The 23264-nt window shown below is 42.0% G+C and overlaps 2 protein-coding genes across 2 annotated transcripts; both read left to right on the top strand.

The window, feature by feature from the left end:
- Positions 1–20149: 20149 nt before the first annotated feature.
- LOC138899160 (uncharacterized) lies at positions 20150–21425 on the top strand. The gene is made up of 2 exons (XM_070185282.1): positions 20150–20404; positions 20727–21425. Exons 1-2 carry the CDS (start codon positions 20150–20152, stop codon positions 21423–21425), a joined length of 954 nt encoding a protein of 317 aa, XP_070041383.1.
- A 105-nt stretch (positions 21426–21530) lies between these two features.
- LOC138899161 (secreted RxLR effector protein 78-like) lies at positions 21531–22013 on the top strand. Its single transcript, XM_070185283.1, has one exon. The coding sequence runs from the start codon at positions 21531–21533 to the stop codon at positions 22011–22013; it is 483 nt and encodes a 160-aa protein (XP_070041384.1).
- The last annotated feature ends 1251 nt before the right edge of the window (positions 22014–23264 follow it).

A 23264-nucleotide genomic window follows, 5' to 3' on the forward strand; every position in this document is an offset into this window, starting at 1 on the left:
CCGAATTTCACTTACTTGAGTTTTGGCAGGTTACTTGACCATTAACAGAAATTTTGTTTCTTTGTGTATTAGCCTTATAATAGCTTTTAAAAATCGGATATTCATAAAGTAATCCCTCTTTTTGTGGAGCGTGCCGAATTCCTCGATAGTATAATAAATGCATTTATGGTTCGTGCCACTCGACCCTCAGCAGTGTACACATTATTCTGGATCGGACCGTACGACCTCGGCATAAATCGTGCGTGTTAATGCTCGAAGCCCGAATACACATGATATTATTTTTGATGAATTGAGAGGTTATAAGTCATTTATTTGTTCGGAAATTATTTGGAATTAGCATAATGTTATTGAAAGACTTTTGGAATTTCCTGTTAGTTAAACAATCATTTAATCATTGTTGCTACTGTGTTAATATTATTATTCACAAATTCTATGCCTATTTAGCATTCCTGTATTTTATTCTTAGCCATAGTAAGTGTCGACGTCGACCTCTCGTCACTACTTCTTTCGGGTTAAACTAGATACTTACTGGGTACATGTTGTTTATGTACTCACGCTACACTTTTGCACTAATCGTGCAAGATCTGGGGCAGATGCATCTTGCAGTCATCCTGGAGTGCACCCCCGTTACCCCGAGGCCTAGTGGTGAGCTGCTTCCTGAGCCCGTTCTGCATCACCCTGAGTCTTTCTTTAGCATATATTTTATGTCTACTCTATTTCAGACAGTAGTTAAGAGTTTTGTATATTCTACTAGTTGCTTATACACTTGTAGTACTAGGTCTTGGAAACCTGCTAGTAGACACTTTATGGCTTTTGGATATTTATTTCACCGTATTGCATTCTAATGAGTTTATGCTTTACTTTATTAAATTTTCCCACTTCTTATTTTCTTAATAAATAAAATTCAACTACCTTGGAAATTTATTAAAAAGAACAATTACATTATTAGTTCACCGTTGACTTGCTTAGCGGCGACGCTGGGCGCCATCACGGCCTATAGGTGAAATTGGGTTGTTACAACATGGTATTAGAGCACTAGGTTTACGTAGGTCTCACAAGTTATGAGCAAGCCTAATTGAGTCTTGCGGATCATTGTGGAGACGTCCGTACTTATCTTCGAGAGGCAATAGGGTGTTAGGAAACTACTCATTCTTCATTTCCTTTCGTACAATTGATGTTGTGCTAAGTATCTTTCCCTTATTCTCTCACAGATGGTGAGAACGCACATGACAAATGTATCCGACCGTGGAAGAGCTTCTCCCCCTATTGCTAGCGGCCGAGGTAGAGGCTGGGGGAGGGCTCCAACTCGTGGTAGAGGGCGAGGGCATCCTAAAGTTGATCCAGTTATTCCACCAGTGGATCTAGTAGAGGTACCTATTATTGAGGAGCAGGGTGAGGTGCCTGCAGCGGAGCCAACCCCGGTGGATTTCATGTCCGCACCGGGACTCCAAGAGGTCATGGGCCGTATGCTGCGGTTCATGGATTCTATGACTCTGCATGGTTTATTTCCAGCGCACCCAACCACATCTCAGGGGGGGGGGGGGAGGGGGAGAACGGACCCTTACCTCTCATGCTCTAGGGCATGAAATTATCGTATATCAGACCCGGGGTGCACTACCTGTGGGCAGAGCTCAGCCAGTTGCAGCAGCTATATCTGAGCCCAGACCAGTTGCAGTTGGCGATCCGCAAAAGCATTGGATAGATGGACCTGGCTACATTCTCATATCTTTGGAGGTGAGCGACATGAGGACCCCCCTGTGGGACTCTAATATCCTCATGTTGTGCAGTCTGTCCCTGCATCGATCAATAAAATCCTATTATAAGGCTAATACACAAAGAAACGCAATTTCTGTTAACGGCCAAGTAACCCGCCAAAACTCAAGTAAGTGAAATTCGGCCTCCACAATTCCTTTACCGTGTTTCATTATAATTTAGGCACTTTAATTAACAAGTAAGGTGCAAACTTTACAAATATTTCATGATTTAGGTCCTAAACTACCTGGACTTAAGCATAATTAGTAGCTACGCTCGGACTCTCATCACCTCATGCATATGTAGCCCCCACAATTAGAATCAAATAATAATTTAAGTCACCCATGGGGTAAATTCTCTCTTACAAGGTTAGGCAAGAGACTTACCTCATCTCAAAGCTCACTTTCCGGCCAAAATTTCACTCTAAGGACCCAACTCGGTGCCGAACAATCCGAACCTAGTCAAATGTTATATAAAATAATCAATATATGCTCAAAAGTTAATAATTTAGCTATTAGGGTAATTACCCAACCTAAATTGGAAGATTCTTAAATTTCACTCCTGGGCCCACATGCCTGGATTCTGGAAATTTTTAAAGAAAATTGTTACCCATAACCTTACGAACTCAAATAAATAATTTTCACCCAAATCCATAATCATTTTCTTGGGTAAATCCCATTTTTATCGAAACTTAGGTTTTTCAACTAAACCCATAATTTTCACAATTTTACTTGGTACAATCTACCCATAATCTATGTATTTAACTTATATTGGGTAGGAATTACTTACCTTCAATAGCTAGGTGAAAATCCCCTCTCTAAGAAGCTCCAAAATCGCCCATGAAGTAAAATAAATGAACCAAAATCACCTAAGTCCCATTTTAAAAACGTTTCTACCCAGTGGTCCTTAATCGCGATCGCAGCCAAGCTCACGCGATCGGGAAGGCTAAACTGAAGGACCTTGGAAATAGGCACTACGTGAATGCGAGAGGGCACTAGTGAACGCGGTGCACTGGGCCGCCTACTCCTCGCGAACACAAGGCCCAACTCGTGAATGCATAAGGCAACTAGGTTGCCCAGGCTTCTATGCAAACGCGATCAGCCAAACGTGAACGCGAAGGCCAAGGTTTCCAAGCATCCGCGAATGCGGCCCTATATTCGCGAATGCGGCCCTATTTTCGCGAATGTGAAGAGCAAAAGCTCCCAGTCCCCAAATCCTTCATCGCAAACGCGAGGGTCCTTCTGCATTCGCGAAGAAGGAAACCAGAACCAGCACCCAGCAGTTTTGGACTTAGCTCCGGGCGGTCCGAAATGCACCCGAGCCCCCCAGGACCCCGTCCAACTGCACTAACAAGTTCATAAACTTAATACGGACCTGATAGAACTCTCGAAATGCGTAAAACAACATTGAACCTAAGAATCGCACCCCAAAAACCAAATTGAATCAAATTACGCACTTTAAGTTTTCAACTTGGCTCGAATACGCCAAATCATACTTAGACTACTCGAAATGATACCAAATTTTGCATGCAAGTCTTAAATAACCATACAGAGCTATTCCCAGGCTCGGAATCCTAAACGGAACTCGATAACATCAAAACCTGCTTCAAAGCATATATTAAGAACTTCAAAACCTTCAATGCGCCAACTTTCAATTTTAGGCGTCGAAATGCTCCCGGGTCATCCAAAACCCTATCCGAACACAAGCCCGAGTCCAAAATCATCATACGAACCTATTGGGACCGTTAAATCCCGATTCTTAGGTCGTTTACTACAAATGTTGACCCAAGTCAAACTTAACTCTTTAAAGCCAATATTAAGGAACTAAGTGTTCCGAATTCAACCCGAACCCTTCCAACCCGAACTAACCATCCCCGCAAGTCATGAAATAGTAAAAGCATATACGGGGAGTCTAATTTAGGGGAACGGGGTTCTAGAGAGCAAAACGATCGGTCGGGTCGTTACATTCTCCATCTCTTAAACAAATATTCGTCCTCGGACGGGTCTAGAATCGTACCTGGAGTGCCGAATAAGTGTGGATATCTGCTCCGCATGTCCTCCTCAGTCTCCCAAGTCGCCTTTTCAACTGATTGACCCTTTCACTGAACCTTTACCGTAGAAATCTTCTTGGACCTCAACTGGCGAACTTGCTTGTCAACAATGGCAATTGGCTCCTCCTCATAACCCAGGCTCTCATCTAGCTGAACTTTACTGTAGTCTAACACATGCGACCTATCGGCATGATACCTCCGTAGCATAGATACGTGGAAGGCCGGATGAACTCCCGATAGACTGGGAGGCAAAGCAAGCTCATAAGGAACCTCCCCAACTCACCTCAACACCTCAAATGGCCCTATAAACCTTGGGCTCAACTTTCCCTTCTTCCCGAACCTCATGATCCCCTTCATCGGTAAGGCTTTCAAGAGAACCTTCTCGCCCACTATAAATAATAAATCACGAGCCTTCTTATTCGCGTAACTCTTCTGTCTGGACTGTGCTATGCGAAGTCGCTCCTGAATCAACTTCCCCTTTTCCAAGACATCCTTCACCAAATCAATACTATCTAACATAGCCTCGCCGGGCTCAAATCATCTGATGGGCGAACGACATCGCCAACCATATAAAGCCTCAAATAGATCCATCTCAATGCTGGACCGATAACTGTTATTGTAAGAAAACTCGTCCAAAGGCAAGAATCGATCCACTGCCCTCCGAAGTCAATCATATATGCTTTGAGCATATCCTCCAAGATCTGAACTATCCGCTCTGACTGCCCGTCGGTCTGCGAATGAAAGGTTGTGCTGAGATCTACCCGAGACCCTAACTCACTCTGTACTGCTCTCCAGAAATGCAAAGTAAACTAAGGATCTTTATTTGATATGATGGAAACAGGCGCACAATGCAACCGAACAATCTCTTGAATGTAAATCTGGGCCAATCTCTCTAAAGAATGCGTTGTCACCACCGGAATGAAGTGTGTCGACTTGGACAACCTGTCGATAATGACCCAATTTGCATCAAACTTCCTCAAGGTCCATGGCAACCCAACTACGAAGTCTATAGTAATGCACTCTCATTTCCACTCAGGTATAACTATCTGCTGGAGTAGGCCACCTGGCCTCTGCTGCTCATACTTAACCAGCTGGAAATTTAGGCACCTCGTTACATAATCAACTATGTCCTTCTTCATCCGTCGCCACCAATAATGCTACCTCAGGTCGCGATACATCTTCGTAGCACCTAGATGAATAGAATACCGAGAACTGTGTGCCTCCTCTAGAATCTTCTCATTCAATTCATCGACATTAGGGACACATAGACGACCCTAGAGTCGTAGAACACCTTCTTTACCGATAATAACCTCCTTGGCACCACCCTGTAGTATCGTCTCTTTGAGAACCAATAAGTGCGAATCATCGTACTAGAGAGCCTTGATCTGTTCGAATAGTGAAGATTGGGCGACGACGCATACAAGAGCTCGGCTGGGCTCTGAAATATCCAACCTCACAAGTCTATTAGCCAATGAGTGAATTCCCAAAGCTAATGGCATCTCCTCTGCTGAAATGAATTCCAAACTACCCATACTCTCCGCCTTTCTGCTCAAGGCATCCACAACTACATTCGCCTTACCGGATGATAAAGGATGGTAATATCATAATCTTTCGGTAACTCAAGTCTCTTACGCTGCCTCAAATCGAGACCCCTCTACTTGAACAAATACTCCAAGTTGCGATGATCGGTGTAAACCTCACAGGAAACCCCATAAAGATAATGCCTCCAGATCTTAAGAGCATGAACTATCGTGGCCAACTCCAAATTGTGCACGGGGTAATTCCTCTCGTGGGGCTTTAGCTGACGTGAAGCATATACAATAACTCTCCCCTCCTGCATAAATACATAACCCAAACCAATGGGTGAAACATCGTAATACACAGTATACATCCCTGAACCGGAAGGCAACACTAACACCGGTGCTAAAGTCAATGCGGTCTTGAGCTTCTGAAAGCTCGCCTCACAATCATCGGACCATCGAAACGGAGCACCTTTCTGGGTCAATCTAGTCAAAGGTGTTGCAATAGATGAGAATCCCTCCATGAACCGACGATAATAACCTACTTGCCCCAAGAAGCTCCTAATCTAGATCGTTGTGGTAGGACGAAGCCAACTTTGAAATGCCTCAATCTTCTTGGGCCCTCAGCTGTAACAACATGCCCTAAGAATGCCACAGAATCTAACCAGAACTCACAATTGGAAAACTTAGCATATAACTTTTGTTCCTGCAAGGTCTGAAGCACCACTCTCAAATGCTGCTCGTGCTCCTCCATGCTACGCGAGTAGATCAAAATGTAATCAATGAAGACAATGACAAACGAGTCAATATATGGATTGAACACCCGGTTCATCAAATCCATAAACGTCGTCGGGGTGTTAGTCAAACCGAAAGACATCACTAGAAACTCATAGTGGCCATATCTAGTCCGGAAAACAGTCTTCGGAACATCCGAATCACGAATCTTCAGTTGATGGTACCCCGATCACAGGTCAATATTAGAGAACACCCTGGCACCCTACAACTGGTCAAGCAAATCATACGCGGCAACGGGTACTTTTTCTTAATGGTAACTTTGTTCAACTGGTGATAATCAATGAACATCCGCATAGTCCCATCTTTATTCTTTACGAATAATGTCGGTGCACCACAAGGAGACACACTCGGTCTAACGAACCTCTTTGCTAGCAACTCCTCAAGTTGTTCTTTCAACTCATTCAACTCTTTTGCAGCCATATGGTACGGTGGAATAGAGATAGGTTGGGTACCTGGAGCCAAATCAATACAGAAATCGATATCACGATCTGGTGGCATGCCTGGAAGATTAGAAGGAAACACATCGGTGAACTCCCGGACCACGACCAGTGAATCAATCGCCGGAGTCTCTATAGTTGTATCCCAAACATAAGCTAGATAAGCTAAACAACCCTTCTTGACCATGTGTCGAGCCTTCAGAAAGGAGATAACCTCACTAGATGCACTGACAGATGAACCCTTCCACTCCAATCTAGGAAGCTATGGCATCGCCAAGGTAATAGTCTTGGCATGGCAATCAAGGATGGCTTGATATGGGGACAACTAATACATGCCCAGGACGACCTCAAAGTCACTCATATCAAGTAACAGAAGATCCACTCTAGTCTCATAAATATAGAAAGTCATGATACAAGACCGATAGACTCGATCCACAATAACAGAATCGCCTACTAGAGTGGACACATAAATAGGAGTACCCAAGGACTCATGAGGAACACTCGAGAAATGTGCAAACAGAGATGAAACATATGAATATGTGGACCCTGGATCAAATAGTACCAAAGCATCCCTACAACAAACATAAATAATACTTGTGATCACAGTATCTGAGGCTACTGCACCTGGCTGGAGCACCGCCTGGCTGGCCTCAACCACTAGGACGGCCCTTACCCACCTGCCCTCCGCCTATAGGTGGTCGGACGATTGGTGTGGCAGTTGGGGCTGTAATCATAGGCTGCTAACCCTGCTGCACTGCCTTGCCCTGAAGCCTGGGACAGAACCTCCTCACATGACCAAGATACCACACTCAAAACAACCCCTTGGTACGGTGGACTGCTGACCTGGAGTCTGACCCTGGTGGCCTCAAGGCCCGCTAGAGGAACCCTAAATAGCTGGGGGGATGGTAGGAGCTCTCTGGAATGGCGCCGAAATGAGGTCGCACTAGAGCACCCTAAGGAGGCGGTAGGCTGGATATATGGGTCTTCTAGACTGACCTCTCACAAACTGCCCCTGCCCCCAATCGGGACACCACTGAACTCCCCATAATATCGAAACCGCTTATCCCTCCTCGGCTGCTCTCGGCTCTGCTGACGAACACCATCGATCCTCTGAGCTATCTCCACAACTAGCTCGTACTAAGTCCCCATATCAACCTCTCGGGCCATAGTGGCCTGAATACCAGAGTGCAAACTTGCAACAAACATGTGCACTATCTCTACATCGGTAGGAAGTATCATAAGTGCATGGCGAGACAACACAGAGAATCTCGCCTCATAGTCGGTCACTGACATCTGGCCATGCTGGAGCTGCTCAAACTGAAATCGCAACTCTTCCCTCTGAGAAGGTGGAATATATCTGTCCAGGAAGAGGTGTGTGAACTGGTCCCAAGTCATGGGAGGAGAACCTACTGGTTTGCCGAGAAAATAGGACCGCCACCATCTACGGGCCCTACCCTCCAGCTGAAAGGTGGCTTTTAAAAATTAGATATTCATAAAGTAATCCCTCTTCTTGTAGAGCGGGTCGAACGCCTCGACAGTATAATAGATGCATCTATGGTTCGTGCCGCTCGACCCTCGGTAGTGTACATATTATTCTGGTCGGACCGTACGACCTCGGCATAAATCGTGCGTGTTAATGCTCGAAGCCCGAATACACATGATATTTATTTTTGATGTGTTGAGACGTTATAAGTCATTTATTTGTTTGGAAATTATATTGAATTAGCACGATGTTAGTGAAAGAATTTTGGAATTTCCTGTTAGTTAAAGAATCATTTAATCACTATTGCTACTGTGTTAATATTATTATTTACGCATTCTATGCCTATTTAGCATTCTTATATTTTATTCTTAGCCATAGTAAGTATCGATGTCGACCCCTAATCACTACTTCTTCGAGGTTAGACTAGATACTTACTGGGTACATATTGTTTATGTACTCACGCTACACTTTTGCACTAATCGTGCAGGATCTGGGGCAGGTGCATCTGGCAGTCATCCCAGCGCGCACCCCCGTTACCCCGAGGCCTAGTGGTGAGCTGCTTCCTACGCCCGTTCTGCAGCACCCAGAGTCTCTCTTTAGCATATATTTTCTATCTACTCTATTTCAGACAGTAGTTTAGAGTTTTGTATATTCTACTAGTTGCTTATACACTTGTGGTACTAGGTCTTGGAAATCTGCTAGTAGACACTTCATGGCGTTTGGATATTTATTTCACCATATTGCTTTTTCATGAGTTTACGCTTTACTTTATTAAATTTTCTCCTCCCATGACTTGGGACCAGTTCACGTGCCTCTTCCTGGATAGATATATTCCACCCTCTCAGAGGGACGAGTTGCGATTTCAGTTCGAGCAGCTCTAGTAGGGCCAAATGTCGGTGACCGACAATGAGGCAAGATTCTCTAAGTTGTTTCACTATGCACTTATGATACTTCCTACCGATGTAGAGAGAGTGTAGAGGTTTGTTGCTGGTTTGCACTCTAGTATTCATTCCACTATCGACCGAGAGGTTGAGATGGGGACTTTGTACAAGCTAGTTGTGGAGATAGCTCAGAGGATCGAGGATGTTCGTTAGTGGAATCGAGAGTAGGCGACGAGGGATAAGCAGTTTTGATATTCTGGAGAGTTCTGTGGTGCCCCAACTGGGGGTAGGAGTCAGTTTGTGAGAAGTCAGTCTAGCAGACCCACATATCCAGCCTCGCCGCCTCCTCGGGGTGCTCCAGTGCGACCTCATTTTGGCGCCATTCTAGAGAGCTCCTACCATCCCCCAGCTATTCAGGGTTCCTCCAGTGGGCCTTCATGCCATCAGGGTCAGACTCCAGGTCAGCAGTCCATCGTACCGAGGGGTTGTTTCGAGTGCGGGTATCTTGGTCATGTAAGGAGGTTCTGCCCCAGGCTTTGGGGCAAGGCAGTGCAGCAGGGTCAGCAGTATTTGATTACAGCCCAAGCTACCACACCAGCCGTCCGGCCGCCCAGAGGTGGAGTGGAGGTGGGTAGACATCATCCTAGAGGTGGAGGCCAGCCAGGTGACGCTCCAGCAATATTCTATGCCTTTCCAGCCAAACCAGATGCGGTAGCCTCAGATGCCGTGATCACAAGGATTATTTCTGTCTGCGGTAGGGATGCTTCGATACTATTTGATCCAGGGTCCATATATTTATATGTTTTATCTCTATTTGCTCATTTCCTAGGTGTTCCTCGCGAGTCCTTGGGTACTCCTGATTATGTGTCCACTTCAGTGGGCGATTCTGTTGTTGTGGATCGGGTCTATCGGTCCTGTATCGTGACTTTTTATGGTTATGAGACTAGAGCGGATCTTCTGTTGCTTGATATGACCGACTTTGAGGTCATATTAGGCATGGATTGGTTGTCCCCATATCACGCCATCCTTGATTGCCATGCCAAGACTGTTACCTTGGCGATGCCAGAGCTTCTTAGATTTTAGTGGAAAGGTTCGTCTGTCAGTGCATCTAGTTAGGTTATCTCCTTTCTGAAGGCTCGACACATGGTCGAGAAGGGTTATTTGGCTTATCTAGCTTATGATCGGGATACTACTGTAGAGACTCTGACGATTGATTCAGTGCACGTAGTCCGGGAGTTCACCGATATATTTCCTTCTAATCTTCCAGGCATGCCACCAGATCGTGATATCGATTTCTGTATTGATTTTTCTCTAGGTACCCAGCCTATCAATATTCCACCGTACCATACGGCTCCGAAAGAGTTGAAGGAGTTGAAAGAACAACTTGAGGAGTTACTAGCAAAGGGGTTCGTCAGACCGATTGTGTTACCTTGGGGTGCACCGGTGTTATTCGTAAAGAAGAAAGATGGGACTATGCGGATGTGTATTGATTATCGCTAGTTGATCATAGTTACCATTAAGAACAAGTACCCGTTGCCGCGTGTTGATGATTTTTTTGACCAGTTGCAAGGTGCAAGGGTGTTCTCTAAGATTGACATGAGATCGGGGTACATCAACTGAAGATTCATAATTCGGATGTTCCAAAGATGGCTTTCCGGACTAGATGTGGCCACTATGAGTTTCTAGAAATGTCTTTCAGTTTGACTAATGCCCCGATGACGTTTATGGATTTGATGAACTGGGTGTTCGGGCCATATATTGACTCGTTTGTCATTGTCTTCATTGATGACATTTTGATCTACTCGCGTAGCATGGAGGAGCACAAGCAGCATTTGAGAGTGATACTTCAGACCTTGCGGGAACATAAGCTATATGCTAAGTTCTCCAAGTGTGAGTTCTGGTTAGATTCTGTGGCATTCTTCAGTCATGTTGTTTCAGGCAAGGGTATTAAGGTAGATCCCAAGAAGATCGAGGCAGTTTAGAGTTGGCCTCGTCATACCATAGCGACCGAGATCAGGATCTTCTTGGGGCTAGCAGGTTATTATTGTCGGTTCGTGGAGGGCTTCTTATCTATCGCAGCACCGTTGACTAGATTGACCCAGAAGGGTGCTCCATTCCGATGGTCCGATAATTGTGAGTCGAGCTTTCGGAAGCTCAAGATCGCATTGACTTCAGCACCGATGTTAGTGTTGCCTTCTGGTTTAGGGATGTATACTGTGTATTGTGACGCTTCACGCATTGGTTTGGGTTGTGTATTGATGCAGGATGGGCGAGTTATTGCATATGCTTCATGTCAGCTGATGCCCTACGAGTAGAATTAACCTATGCACGATTTGGAGTTGGCTGCGATAGTTCATGCTCTTAAGATCTAGAGGCATTATCTTTATGGGGTGTCCTGTGACGTTTACACCGATCATCGCAGCTTGCAGCATTTGTTCAAATAGAGGGATCTCAATTTGAGGCAGCGCAGGTGGCTTGAGTTACTGAAAGATTATGATATTACCATCTTTTATCATCCAGGTAAGGCGAATGTAGTTGCAGATGCCTTGAACAGAACGGCGGAGAGTATGGGTAGTTTGGAATTCATTTCAGCAGAGGATAGGCCATTAGCTTTGGACATTCACTCCTTGGCTAACAGACTTGTGAGGTTGGATATTTCAGAGCCCAACCGAGTTCTTGCATGTGTCGTTGCCCAGTCTTCACTATTCGAGCAGATCAAGGCTCTCTAGTACGACAATCCGCACTTATTGATTCTCAGAGAGACGGTACTAGAGGGTGGTGCCAAGGAGGTTATTATCGGTAAAGATGGTGTTCTGTGACTCCATGGTCGTCTATGTGTCCCTAATGTCGATGGATTGAGAGAGAAGATTCTAGAGGAGGCACACAGTTCTCGGTATTCTATTCATCCAGATTCTATGAAGATGTATCGTGACCTGAGGCGGCATAATTGGTGGCGGCGGATGAAGAAGGACATAGTTGAGTACGTAGCGAGGTGCCTAAATTGCCAGTAGGTTAAGTATGAGCATCTATGATGACCCGATAGGTCATCTAGAGTTTTAGACCTTAATTCTATGTTTCGAATCCTCCAATAGCTTCCTTAAGCCTTCCTCGATTTGCGTGCGCAATATGGGTATTTGTACGAAATGCTTTTATGTTAAAATTGACAAAATAAGAAATTTTAACTTAAGAATCTATTTGAGTTGACATTGATCAATATTTTGAGCAAACAGACCCGGATCTGTATTTTGTCGGTCCCTGTGGGTCCGTATCGTGATTTGGGACCTGGGCAAATGCCCAGAATCGGATTCAGAGGTCCCTAGCTCGAGTTATCGCTTTTTGTCAAAATTTTGAAGTTTAAAGGCTTAATGACTTTAAAGAATTGACCAGAGTTTGACTTTGTTGATACCGGATCTGTATTTTGGTTTCGGAACCTGGTATAGGTCCATTACTATATTTATGACTTGTTTGTCAAATTTGGTGAGAAACAGAGTTGGTTTGACGTGATTCGGACGTCCGGGTGTTAAAATAGAAGTTCTAAAGTTTTCTTCAAAATCTCATTTGATTTGGTGTGCGATTCGTAGTTCTAGGCGTTATTTTGGTGTTTTGATCATGCGGGCGAGTTCATATTAGATTTTTGGACTTGTGTGCATATTTGGTTTGAATCCCCGAGGGCTCGGGTGAGTTTAGGATAGCCTATAGACCTTAGTTCTTTGAAAAATCTAGTTTTTCTAAATTTCTGCTGGTTTCTGGTGTTCCCTTCTTCGCGTTCGCGAAGGCACTCCCGCGAACACGAAGAGTGAACTGGGCTAGGTGGGATTTTCTTCATCGCGAATGTGGTAGCTGGGTCACGAACACGGAGCAATGGAGGCCTTACCCTTCACGAACGCGACCAGCTTCCCGCGAACGCGTAGGCTTGTGACCTAGGAAGAGGGATCATTGTTTCTTCTATGCGAACTTGAGCATTGGCTCACGAACGCGAAGGCCATGGGGGATCAGCCTTCGCGAACGCGTGGGAGGACTCGCGAACGCGAAGACCATTCAGGTTGATGCACTTCGCGAACGCGAAGAAGGCCTGACGCCCAGACCTTAAAACAGACCAAAAACGGGATTCTTTCATTTTTTTTCCGTAAAATCTCCATTAGAGCTCGGTCTAGAGGGGATTTTAAAAAAAAAACTCAACATAAATTCATAGGTTTGTACACTTTAACTCATTTTCTTCCATTTCTAACATCATCCATTAATTTCTAGCCTTAATCTTTGTTCTTCCATGGTAGAAAACTAGAAATTTAGGAAGAATTGAGGGTTTTTGCAAATTAGGGATTTAGACCTCCAATTGAGGTCGGATTCCGAAACTAAATACATAATCGGGCTCGGGGGTGAATGGAAAAAATAAATTTTGGTCCGAACCTCAAGTTTTGACCAAGCGGGCCCGGGGTTGATTTTTGACTTTTTGGGGAAAAGTGTGGAAATCCTAAATTTATGCATTGTAATTGATTCTTTTAGCAATATTTGACATTATTGAGTCAATAATGGTTAGATATGAGTGGTTTGGAGACAAATCCTAGGGGAAAGGCTCCGGTAGAGCTTTAAATCGACTTTTGGAGCGAGGTAAGTATCGTTGTTAACCTTGACTTGAGAGATTAGGACTTGTTTGCCTATTTGCTACTTGTTTAAATGTTGGATACAACGTATATGTGAGGTGACGAGTACTTATGCGTTGTTATTGGGTTAAAGCATACGGGTGGGACTTGTTTCTTATAATTTATCTCTTTCTTTGATCCTGATATACATGCTTAGACTAGTTAATTGATAAATTGATCGTTTTTTCCGTACTTATGAGCTATCTGTGATAATTGAGTATTGTTTCTGAAGTTGAGATTGGTATTGTGGAACTATTGTTGACGTAAGACTTGATATTGCTTATTCCATCTCCTTATTTTTATATGTTCATTTTACATGGTAAGGGAGAGTGTTAAAGCACGAAGGGTGATGCCATGCCGTATTTGAGAGTTAAAGCACGAAGGGTGATGTCGTGCCATGTCATATCTATTGATTCATGATGAAATTGAGGGAAAAAGGACGAAGGGTGATGTCGTTCCGTATTTATCATTGTATGGTGAGATTGAGAGTAAAAGCACAAAGGGTGATGCCGTGCCGTTATTACTGTTTCCTAGTGAGGCTGAGAGTAAAAGCACGAAGGGTGATGTCGTGCATTTTTATTCATTATGCTTGTTCATTTTGATGATTGAAGGTTTATTGACTGATTCTTGTTATTATTCCCTGCTGTAGTTACCGTATCTTGTATCCCTTTTGCATGCCCCCTCCCAATTGTACTTGTTAATTCTTTATCTGCTGTTATTTTATACGTATATTTCCGTATGTACAGGTTTAGTTACGTGGGTGTCCTGTCATAGCCTCGTCACTACCTCGTCGAGGTTAGGCTCGACACTTACGGAGTACATTGGGTCGGTTGTACTCATACTACACTTTGCACTTCTTGTGCAGATTTTGGTACTTGTCCCAGCTATCCGTGAGGCGTATCAGCTCGAATTGGCATTTGGAGACTCGAGGTAGATTTGCTGGCGTCCGCAGACCTTGAAGTCCCCTTCCATTTTCCCTATTTACTGTTCTTTTCATTTGAGACAATTGTATTTATTTCAAACCCTATTTTATAGAGATTCTAGAAGCTCGTGAACTTGTGACTCCAGATCCGGGTTGTACTTAGATATTATTGGTTTTTATGTCATTTTGTACTTCGTTTTTGTTTCATTTCGGCTTAATTTATTTTACTTATTTGAATTGATTAAAAATTGGCTTAAAGATCCTCTAACGTTGGCTTGCCTAGCAAGTGAAATGTTAGGCGCCATCACGACCCCGAAGGTAGAAATTTTGGGTCGTGACAAGTTGGTATCAGAGCACTAGGTTACTTAGGTCTCACGAGTCACGAGCAAGCTTAGTAGAGTCTTAAGGATCGGTACAGAGACATCTATACTTATCTTCCAGAGCCTATGAAGTTTAGGAACAAATTTCACTTCTATTATTCTCTGTCGTGCGGTTTTATTCTATCATTGCTGATTATGCTTAAGTTCAAGTAGTTTAGGACCTAAATCATGAAATACTTGTAAAGTTTGAACCTTACTTGTTAATTCAGGTGCCTAAATTATAATGAAACTTGGTAAAGGAATTGTAGAGGCCGAATTTCACTTACTTGAGTTTTGGAGGGTTTCTTGGCCATTAACAGAAATTGTGTTTCTTTGTGTATTAGCCTTATAATAGCTTTTAAAAATTGGATATTCATAAAGTAATCCCTCTTCTTGTGGAGTGGGCCGAACGCCTCGACAGTATAATAGATGCATCTATGGTTCGTGCCACTCGACCCTCAGCAGTGTACACATTATTCTGGATCGGGTCATACGACCTGGGCATAAATCGTGCGTGTTAATGCTCGAAGCCCGAATACACATGATATTATTTTTGATGAATTGATAGGCTATAAATCATTTATTTGTTCGGAAATTATTTTGAATTAACACAATGTTAGTGAAAGACTTTTGGAATTTTCTTTTAGTTAAAGAATCATTTAATCAGTGTTGCTACTGTGTTAATATTATTATTCACGTATTCTATGCCTATTTAGCATTCCTGTATTTTATTGTTAGCCATAGTAAGTGTCGACATCGATCCCTCGTCACTACTTCTTCAAGGTTAGACTAGATACTTACTGGGTACATGTTGTTTATGTACTCACGCTACACTTCTGCACTAATCTTGCAGGATCTGGGGCAGGTGCATCTGGCAGTCATCCCGGCGCGCACCCCCGTTACCCCGAGGCCTAGTGGTGAGCTGCTTCCTGAGCCCGTTCTACAGCACCCAGAGTCTCTCTTTTGCATATATTTTCTGTCTACTCTATTTCAGACAATAGTTTAGAGTTTTGTATATTCTACTAATTTCTCACATATGACACCAGGTCTTGGAAACCTGCTAGTAGACACTTTATGGCTTTTAGATATTTATTTCACTGTATTTGCATTTTCATGAGTTTACGCTTTACTTTATTAAATTTTTCCAATTCTTATTTTCTTAGTAAATAAAATTCAACTACCTTGGAAATTTATTAAAAAGAATAATTACATGATTAGTTTACCGTTAGCTTGCTTAGAGGCGACGCTGGGCGCCATCACGACCTATAGAAGAAATTGGGTCATGACAGTGGGATAGAAAAAAGTTAGAGCTTGATAGAAAATTGAAGGAGCAGCTGAATTAGATCTACTAATAATGTAGATACTTTGAAGTATTAGTCCTTAAAATTTAGAATAAAATATATCACTCTATGAGTTATAGTAAAATACGATCTGAAAAAAGCAAACTACAATATCATAAAGCGCACAATAATATATAAAGAGAGAAAAATAGAGATGGTGTGAGGCTAATCATACTGTAATTAAATTAAGAAATAGAATAAACTATTGAAATAATAATCAAAAATATTTTTGATAATTTCAAATAATAAAATAATTCTGAGAAATAGAATAAAAGTCTAAGATAACACATCATTCATTCTTGAAATACTTTTTCCCACAAGAGCAATACATTTATTTCTCAACGAACAAATGGACACTGCTGCCTCGTACGGTGGTGAAAAACCACCGGACCAGTCCCAAACGATGCGTAACAACATCCTGCATAAACCCCAGATAGGCGCCCCTATCAATTCTTCCCCACTTGCTGCAGAGGTCAACAATGGTGGACGGCTCCATTTACCAAAACGTAACCTAGGCACAACTGAACATCACGCTCCTGGGCCAATTCGAGTGCTTCCAAGACAAGGAGACTATTCTACACCTCAAATAACATCTACCATCCAAGTTTGAGATAATCTCACCGGCGGAATCAACGACTCTGACAAATTGAACAACCAAGGAAAACAACATTTGGTAACGCATGAGACTACATGTGTCCAATATGGATGAAACCAATGGCAATCGACTACAAATGATCTGGATATTGACCCCAATCACTCCAACAGCAATTACAATGAGCCAACCTTCACAACATTGTGAAATACCAATTATGTTGATTTAACAATGCCAATTGTACGATGAAATGACCAGGTCAGTTTTGAAGCAAATTTTAATGAACAAATGAATGGTGTTACTTCATATAATCATGCTGAGGTAGGCCGTCATGAGAAGTCACAAGTACATTCGACAAAAACAGATGACCAGTTGTTGTCAGATTCAGCAGCAACAATGGGGCAGGGACATGATACTCCTAGAATATCAAAGCCTCAAAGTGTGATCAACCAAGGTGATTTACCTGTAATCAACAATGAGAATGAAAGTACCAATCCGCAAAATTGCCCAACTCCTTTGACTACCAGTAACTCAAAAGAAAATGAGGGTACAACAGTAGCGGGACTACAGAATGCCAAAACTAGAAAATCCACACCTCAAGCCTCTCAACAACAGCACAAAATGATCTCCTCCAAATCAGTCAATAACTTTCCTAAGATATCTGCTAATTATGATAGACCTAACAGACAAATTATTCAACCAAGCCAAGACCCACAATTACCTCCTACTAGTACATTACACCATGATGCTAGTAATAAAATATCTCAACCTGCAGTAACCAAGGCACAAATCAGATGAACCCCAAATATTTCTGAACCATCCCCATACAATGACTCATTCTTATGCTATGAAAATCAGGGCCAGATTTGAAGCAGAGAGAACTCCTATTGAATTCACCCCACCAAAGCTAACCACCAAACAAGGCAGGCTTGCAGTTACTTTTAAAAGAGATGGTCACTATGGCAACAAGGTGTAAGCACACTGTGGTAGGGAAGTTCTCCAATACGATGCCTAGAATAGAAGTAATTAGAAGAAGCTTTGTCAACCAAACTGAACTCAATGGAGGAGCTAAGATTCTCACTTCAATTCTAAGACTGTCTACATTGATCCGGACAATGAATATGATCATGAAACAGTGTGGAATAAGCAATTCATTTGCATTCAAGGCCAAATGATGAAACATGAAGCCTGGACACCTCTCTTCAGGCCCAATCAAGACTCTCCTATTGTGTCAGTTTGTATTATCATCACAGAATTTCCATGGCACCTCTATTACATGGAAATTCTAACCCCATTACTGTCTCATGTAGGTCAAGCCCTATTCCTTGATTTGGCTTTATTTCAAAAGACAAGAGACAATGTTGCTAAGGTAAAAATGCAGATTGACTTAACCAAGGACATACCTCATCATGTTTGGTTGGGTTATGATGAGAACCAAGATGAAAATGGTGATGGTCAACTGTTGGAAATCCAATATGAGACCATTCCTGAATGCTGCACCTTCTGTAGATATCTTGAACATACAACTCATGCATGCCCAGAAAAAGCCAAGCAAGAAGAGCAGCAGAGGAAGAAAGTAATTGCAATGACCAATGAACAAACTGACCAGCAGGAGAAGAACAAATCATCTTTACAAAACAACCAGCAACCACCAGAGCAACACAAAATTAATAACCAGGAAATGCAGCCTCCTCAGTACCAACAACAGTCCAGCCAAACAAAATATGGAGCTCAACAGAAGGCAGAAGTGCAGAATTCAAGGGCAAACTCATCACAGGAGGAATGGCAAATACAGAAAAACAAGAAATTCAAAGGAATTTTACAGAATAACACCAAGAAGAAACAATCAGTACACATTGCTAAACGACCTAATGTTCAGCACATGCAGACTTCACCAGAAGGTAATGCAACACATGGGCAAATACAGATTTCACCAAAGGGGAATGCAACACATGTCAACAAGCAATCAGGTATTAACCCTACCAATCATCCAGCACCATTGGACAAAAAAGCTGGTTCTGTTACACATAATCAACCCAAGAACCCTATTCCCCCTACTGGATATATTATGGTACAAGTCAATGGAGGATGGAAAGTTGATCAGGATGAAACTTTGCACAACAATGATGGGGATCCAAAAATAGAGGGACTGCGTCATGTTTTGCAAGAGTGTGTTAAGGTACAATTGATAGAAAATGAATTAAGCTATTCCACTGTTGACACCAATGATACTGCCCGTCGGGATCCTTTGGTTACTGTCACCTTAGAGGCAGAAGTTGAAGCTCATTCAAAACAAAAATGCGAATGGCAGCCACCGACCTATGGAATAAACTTTGGATTGGGTAAATAGGAGTTTTGGCTCAAGCAGACAACATGTGAAGCAGCTAAATGTCACATTAAACAAGTCATGCTAGGAAACTCCTTCACAAACTTATAGAGAATCTGAAATAAATAGAAAGCATATTGATGTCAACTCTGACAAATAAATGTGGAGTGATGAGGTTCAGATACTGGCAACAGCAGCTCTACCACAAACATCAAATGATGGAGGAAAAGAGGCAACACACTTATAAATGAAGCAGGACAAGGGGACAGTCCCTTCTGCACAAACAAGTGAAGTTTTCACACATTTTGAAGGTGCTTTGGTGAATGTTGTAGATGAGGGTCCTATGGGAGATGTTAATGTAGATTCCACAGATTATTCAGTGTAATCACCAGCAATGTCTACAGCAACACCCTGCCTAGAAACTATCTACGAATTGAAATTCAGGAAGATGCAGCAGAATCCTTGTGATGGAGGGCAGAATGATGTGGTTATAATGAAGAATTATGAACCGGCTACAGAACATTCACACAAACATATGGTGCAAGAAATCACAGATATTTTGGAAGCCTGTCCTGTAGTTAGTGCTTCTGAAAATGATCATCCAATACCATTGCAGATGAACATACCATTGAAGAGCCCTTTGCAAACATTACATAACTTAGTAACACATAATATGGCACCTGGAGAGCTGGCTTTGATGGAACAACAACAATTAGAAGAAGAAGGAGATGATGAATCAACATTTGGGAATTTCAAGCAAGTGACAAGGGAAGATGAATTATCCCCTAGAACTATTGCAAAAGGTGAAAAGAAGACAAAGAGGCACGTTCAGAATAAGGACCCAATTCAACCCACACGAATTCTGCTTAGAAGGGCAACCTCATAACCTAAATGATCTTTAAATCGTTGATTTGGAACATTAGGTCTGTGAATACACAACAGACCTTTCCGAGGGTAATCAATAAGCAAAGGGAGCATACATTTTTGTTATTGCATTGCTAGAACCTTTTCAAAAGCTAGGGCATATTCAAATGTATAGAAGAAGATTGAATATGGAGTCTGCCTTCTCCAATTTGAATGGGAAAATATGGCTGTTCTTTGATGCTATGGTAGAATGTGAACTGATTATGGAAACTGACCAGCAGGTTACTGTTAGATTATTCAGCCATGACACTGGGCAACATATTATGATGACTTCTGTGTATGCAAAGTGTTCATCTTTAGAAAGATTGGAATTGTGGGACAATTTGTATTACATGGAAAGTGATATGGAGTTTCCTTGGTTAGTAGGAGGAGATTTTAATGTTGTATTAAATGAAGAGGAGAAGATAGGGGGACTACCAATTTCCTCCTGAATATGAGGATTTTGCATTCTGTATTAACTCATGTGGGCTATTTGATCAAGGCTATAAGGGGAGTCCATTCACATGGTGGAATGGAAGACCTAATGCTCAGTGCATATTCAAGAGATTGGACAGGATCTTAGTCAACATACCATTTCAAAACCTAATGCCATCAATTGAGATTGAACATTTGATCAGAACGGGATCAGACCATGCACCTTTGTTTATAACATGTGGTTAACAGACTACAAATTTTCCAAGGCCTTTCAGATTCCTGAATTTCTAGGCTAATCATACTTCTTTTAAGAAACCGGTGACACATAATTGGGATGCTGACTTCATAGGAGATCCATTCCTTTTATTCAAGCATAAATTGAAGAAGGTGAAAGAAGCCCTATTAAAATGGAGCAAGGATACATTTGGTGATATTTTCAAGCAATTGGCAATCCTGGAAGATATTGTAAAGGTAAAGGAAATATTATTTGAGGAGGAGCGTGCGATTGAGAATAGGATTGTCCTCCAAAAAATACAGGCAAAGTTAAAAAAGTACCTAAGTCTAGAGGAACAGTATTGGAAGCAGAAAGCTAGGATGACTTGGTTTGCTGAGGGTGATAGAAATACTAATTTTTTCCACAACTTTGTTAATGGTAAAAGGAAGAAGTTACAACTCAAAATGATACAGGATGGTGATGGGAATTGGATAGAAAATCATGAACAAATTATTGATGCAACAACTGCTTTCTACCAGAATCAGTTCAATTCAGAAGGGGAAGATACAGATTTACCAATGCTGGATAATGTACCTAATATGGTTAAAATGGAGCATAATTTGGAACTTTATAGATACCCAACTATAGAAGAAGTTAAGGTAGCGGTTTTTGAACTTAGTGACAATAGTGCAAGTGGTCCTGATGATTTTAGTGGACTGTTCTATCAACAGTGTTGGGATATCATATGCTATGATATACACAACATGATGCTTTAATTTTTCGATGGTGCATCATTGCCAAAATCCATCACCCATACCAATTTAGTAATACTACCTAAGAAGACAAGGATACACATATTCTCAGACTTAAGACTTATAAGTATGAGTAACTTCATCGACAATGTGATGTATAGGGTGCTTCATGACAGATTAGAAAGACTACTGCCATCTCTAATATCTCTTAATCAATCTGGTTTTGTTAAGGGTAGGATCATATTTGAAAACATACTTCTTATTCAGGAAATTATCACTGACATAAGGAAGAGAGGTACGCCAGCTAATATTGTCATTAAACTGGATATGACAAAGGCTTATGACAGGGTTTCTTGGAAATACTTACTACATGTCTTAAGGAAAATGGGATTTACTGAAAACTTTATCAACATGGTGTGGAAATTGATTTCAAATAATTGGTATTCAGTGTTGGTAAATGGGCAGAACTCAGGTTTTTTCAAGTCAACAAGAGGAGTGAAGCAAGGAGATCCTCTATCACCTGCATTATTTATACTGTCAGCAGAGGTGTTATCTAGAAGCTTGAATAAACTATTTGAGGATACAACATTTAGGGGATTTGGTATGCCTTAGTGGACTGACCCCTAGAACCACTTAGCATATGCTGATGACACCATAATTTTTACCTCTGTACATCCTCCTTCATTGAATAGAATCATGGAAGTACTTGGGGGATATGAACAGGTATCAAGCCAGATGATCAACAAAAGGAAAATTCCCCTTCACCTATTAGGTTGTCCTATCTTTTACACTAGAAGAAGGAAAGACTACTATGATGAGCTAGTGAAGAAGGTTAAGGCTAAATTTCACTCTTGGAAAGGAAAGCTACTTTCATCTGGAGGCAAAGCAACACTGATTAGTAGTGTGCTTCAAAGCATGCCCCTGTATCTACTCTCAGTTCTTGACCCCCCCCCCCCCCAAAAAACACGATCGGCCACCTACATAAAATCTTTCCAAGGTTCTTTTGGAGCACAAAATAAGAAGGGAGGAGTAGACATTGGTCTTCATGGCAAAAGCTTTGTCTTCCTAAAGAGGAGGGAGGACTAGACGTCAGATCATTATATGATGTTTCAAGGGCACTATTTGCCAAATTGTGGTGGAGATTTAGGACAACAAAAACTTTGTGGTCTAATTTTATGTGGAACAAGTACTGCAAAAACGAATTACCTACTGTTGTACGATTTAGAGATAGTTCTCATGTGTGAAGGAAAATGTTGAATGTTAGGGAAGAAGTAGAACATGAGATTCTTTGGGAAATGAAGAGTGGAACAATAAATATTTGGCATGAAAATTTTACAGGATTTGGTGCATTTATATCTTGTTTTACCTCAGGAATTTCAAGTAAATGAAGAAATGCAAGAGGTTTCGGAACTATGGCAATCAGGAGCATGGAATGAAAAGCTCATTAATCAAAGTATACCTGAAGACATTGCAGCACACATCATACTAAATATCAACTATGAAGACACTAAGGATTCATGGGACACTCCACATGGATGCCAACTCCATCAGTAAAGTTCAATGTCAGTAGTGCCTGGCAGATCCTTAGGGAGAGGTGCAACTTCAACCAAGAGTTCAAATACATGTGGATTAAAGTATTGCCATTTAAAGTATCATTTTTCTTATGGAGGTTATGGAGACATAAGTTACCTACAAATGACCTATGGAGAAGGCAAGGATATACACATGTTTCTAGATGTTGGTGCTGCCAAAGCCCATAGGAAAAGACACTTGAACACATTTTCCTAACTAGCTCTACTGCTGACAAAGTCTGGAAGACATTCATGGGGGCTGCAGGTATTACAACTACAATGGTACAGGTTA

The sequence above is a fragment of the Nicotiana tomentosiformis genome, chromosome 9, assembly GCF_000390325.3.
Source record: "Nicotiana tomentosiformis chromosome 9, ASM39032v3, whole genome shotgun sequence".
Classification (NCBI taxonomy): domain Eukaryota; kingdom Viridiplantae; phylum Streptophyta; class Magnoliopsida; order Solanales; family Solanaceae; genus Nicotiana; species Nicotiana tomentosiformis.

Excerpts from the sequence above, each read along its gene's own strand:
- LOC138899161 (XM_070185283.1), top strand. The coding sequence starts at position 21,531 with ATGAGTAACTTCATCGACAATGTGATGTATAGGGTGCTTCATGACAGA.
- LOC138899160 (XM_070185282.1), top strand. The coding sequence starts at position 20,150 with ATGGAGTCTGCCTTCTCCAATTTGAATGGGAAAATATGGCTGTTCTTT. Across the intron at positions 20,405-20,726 it reads TAGGAGGAGATTTTAATGTT|GCTAATCATACTTCTTTTAA; the intron begins GTATTAAATGAA and ends CTGAATTTCTAG.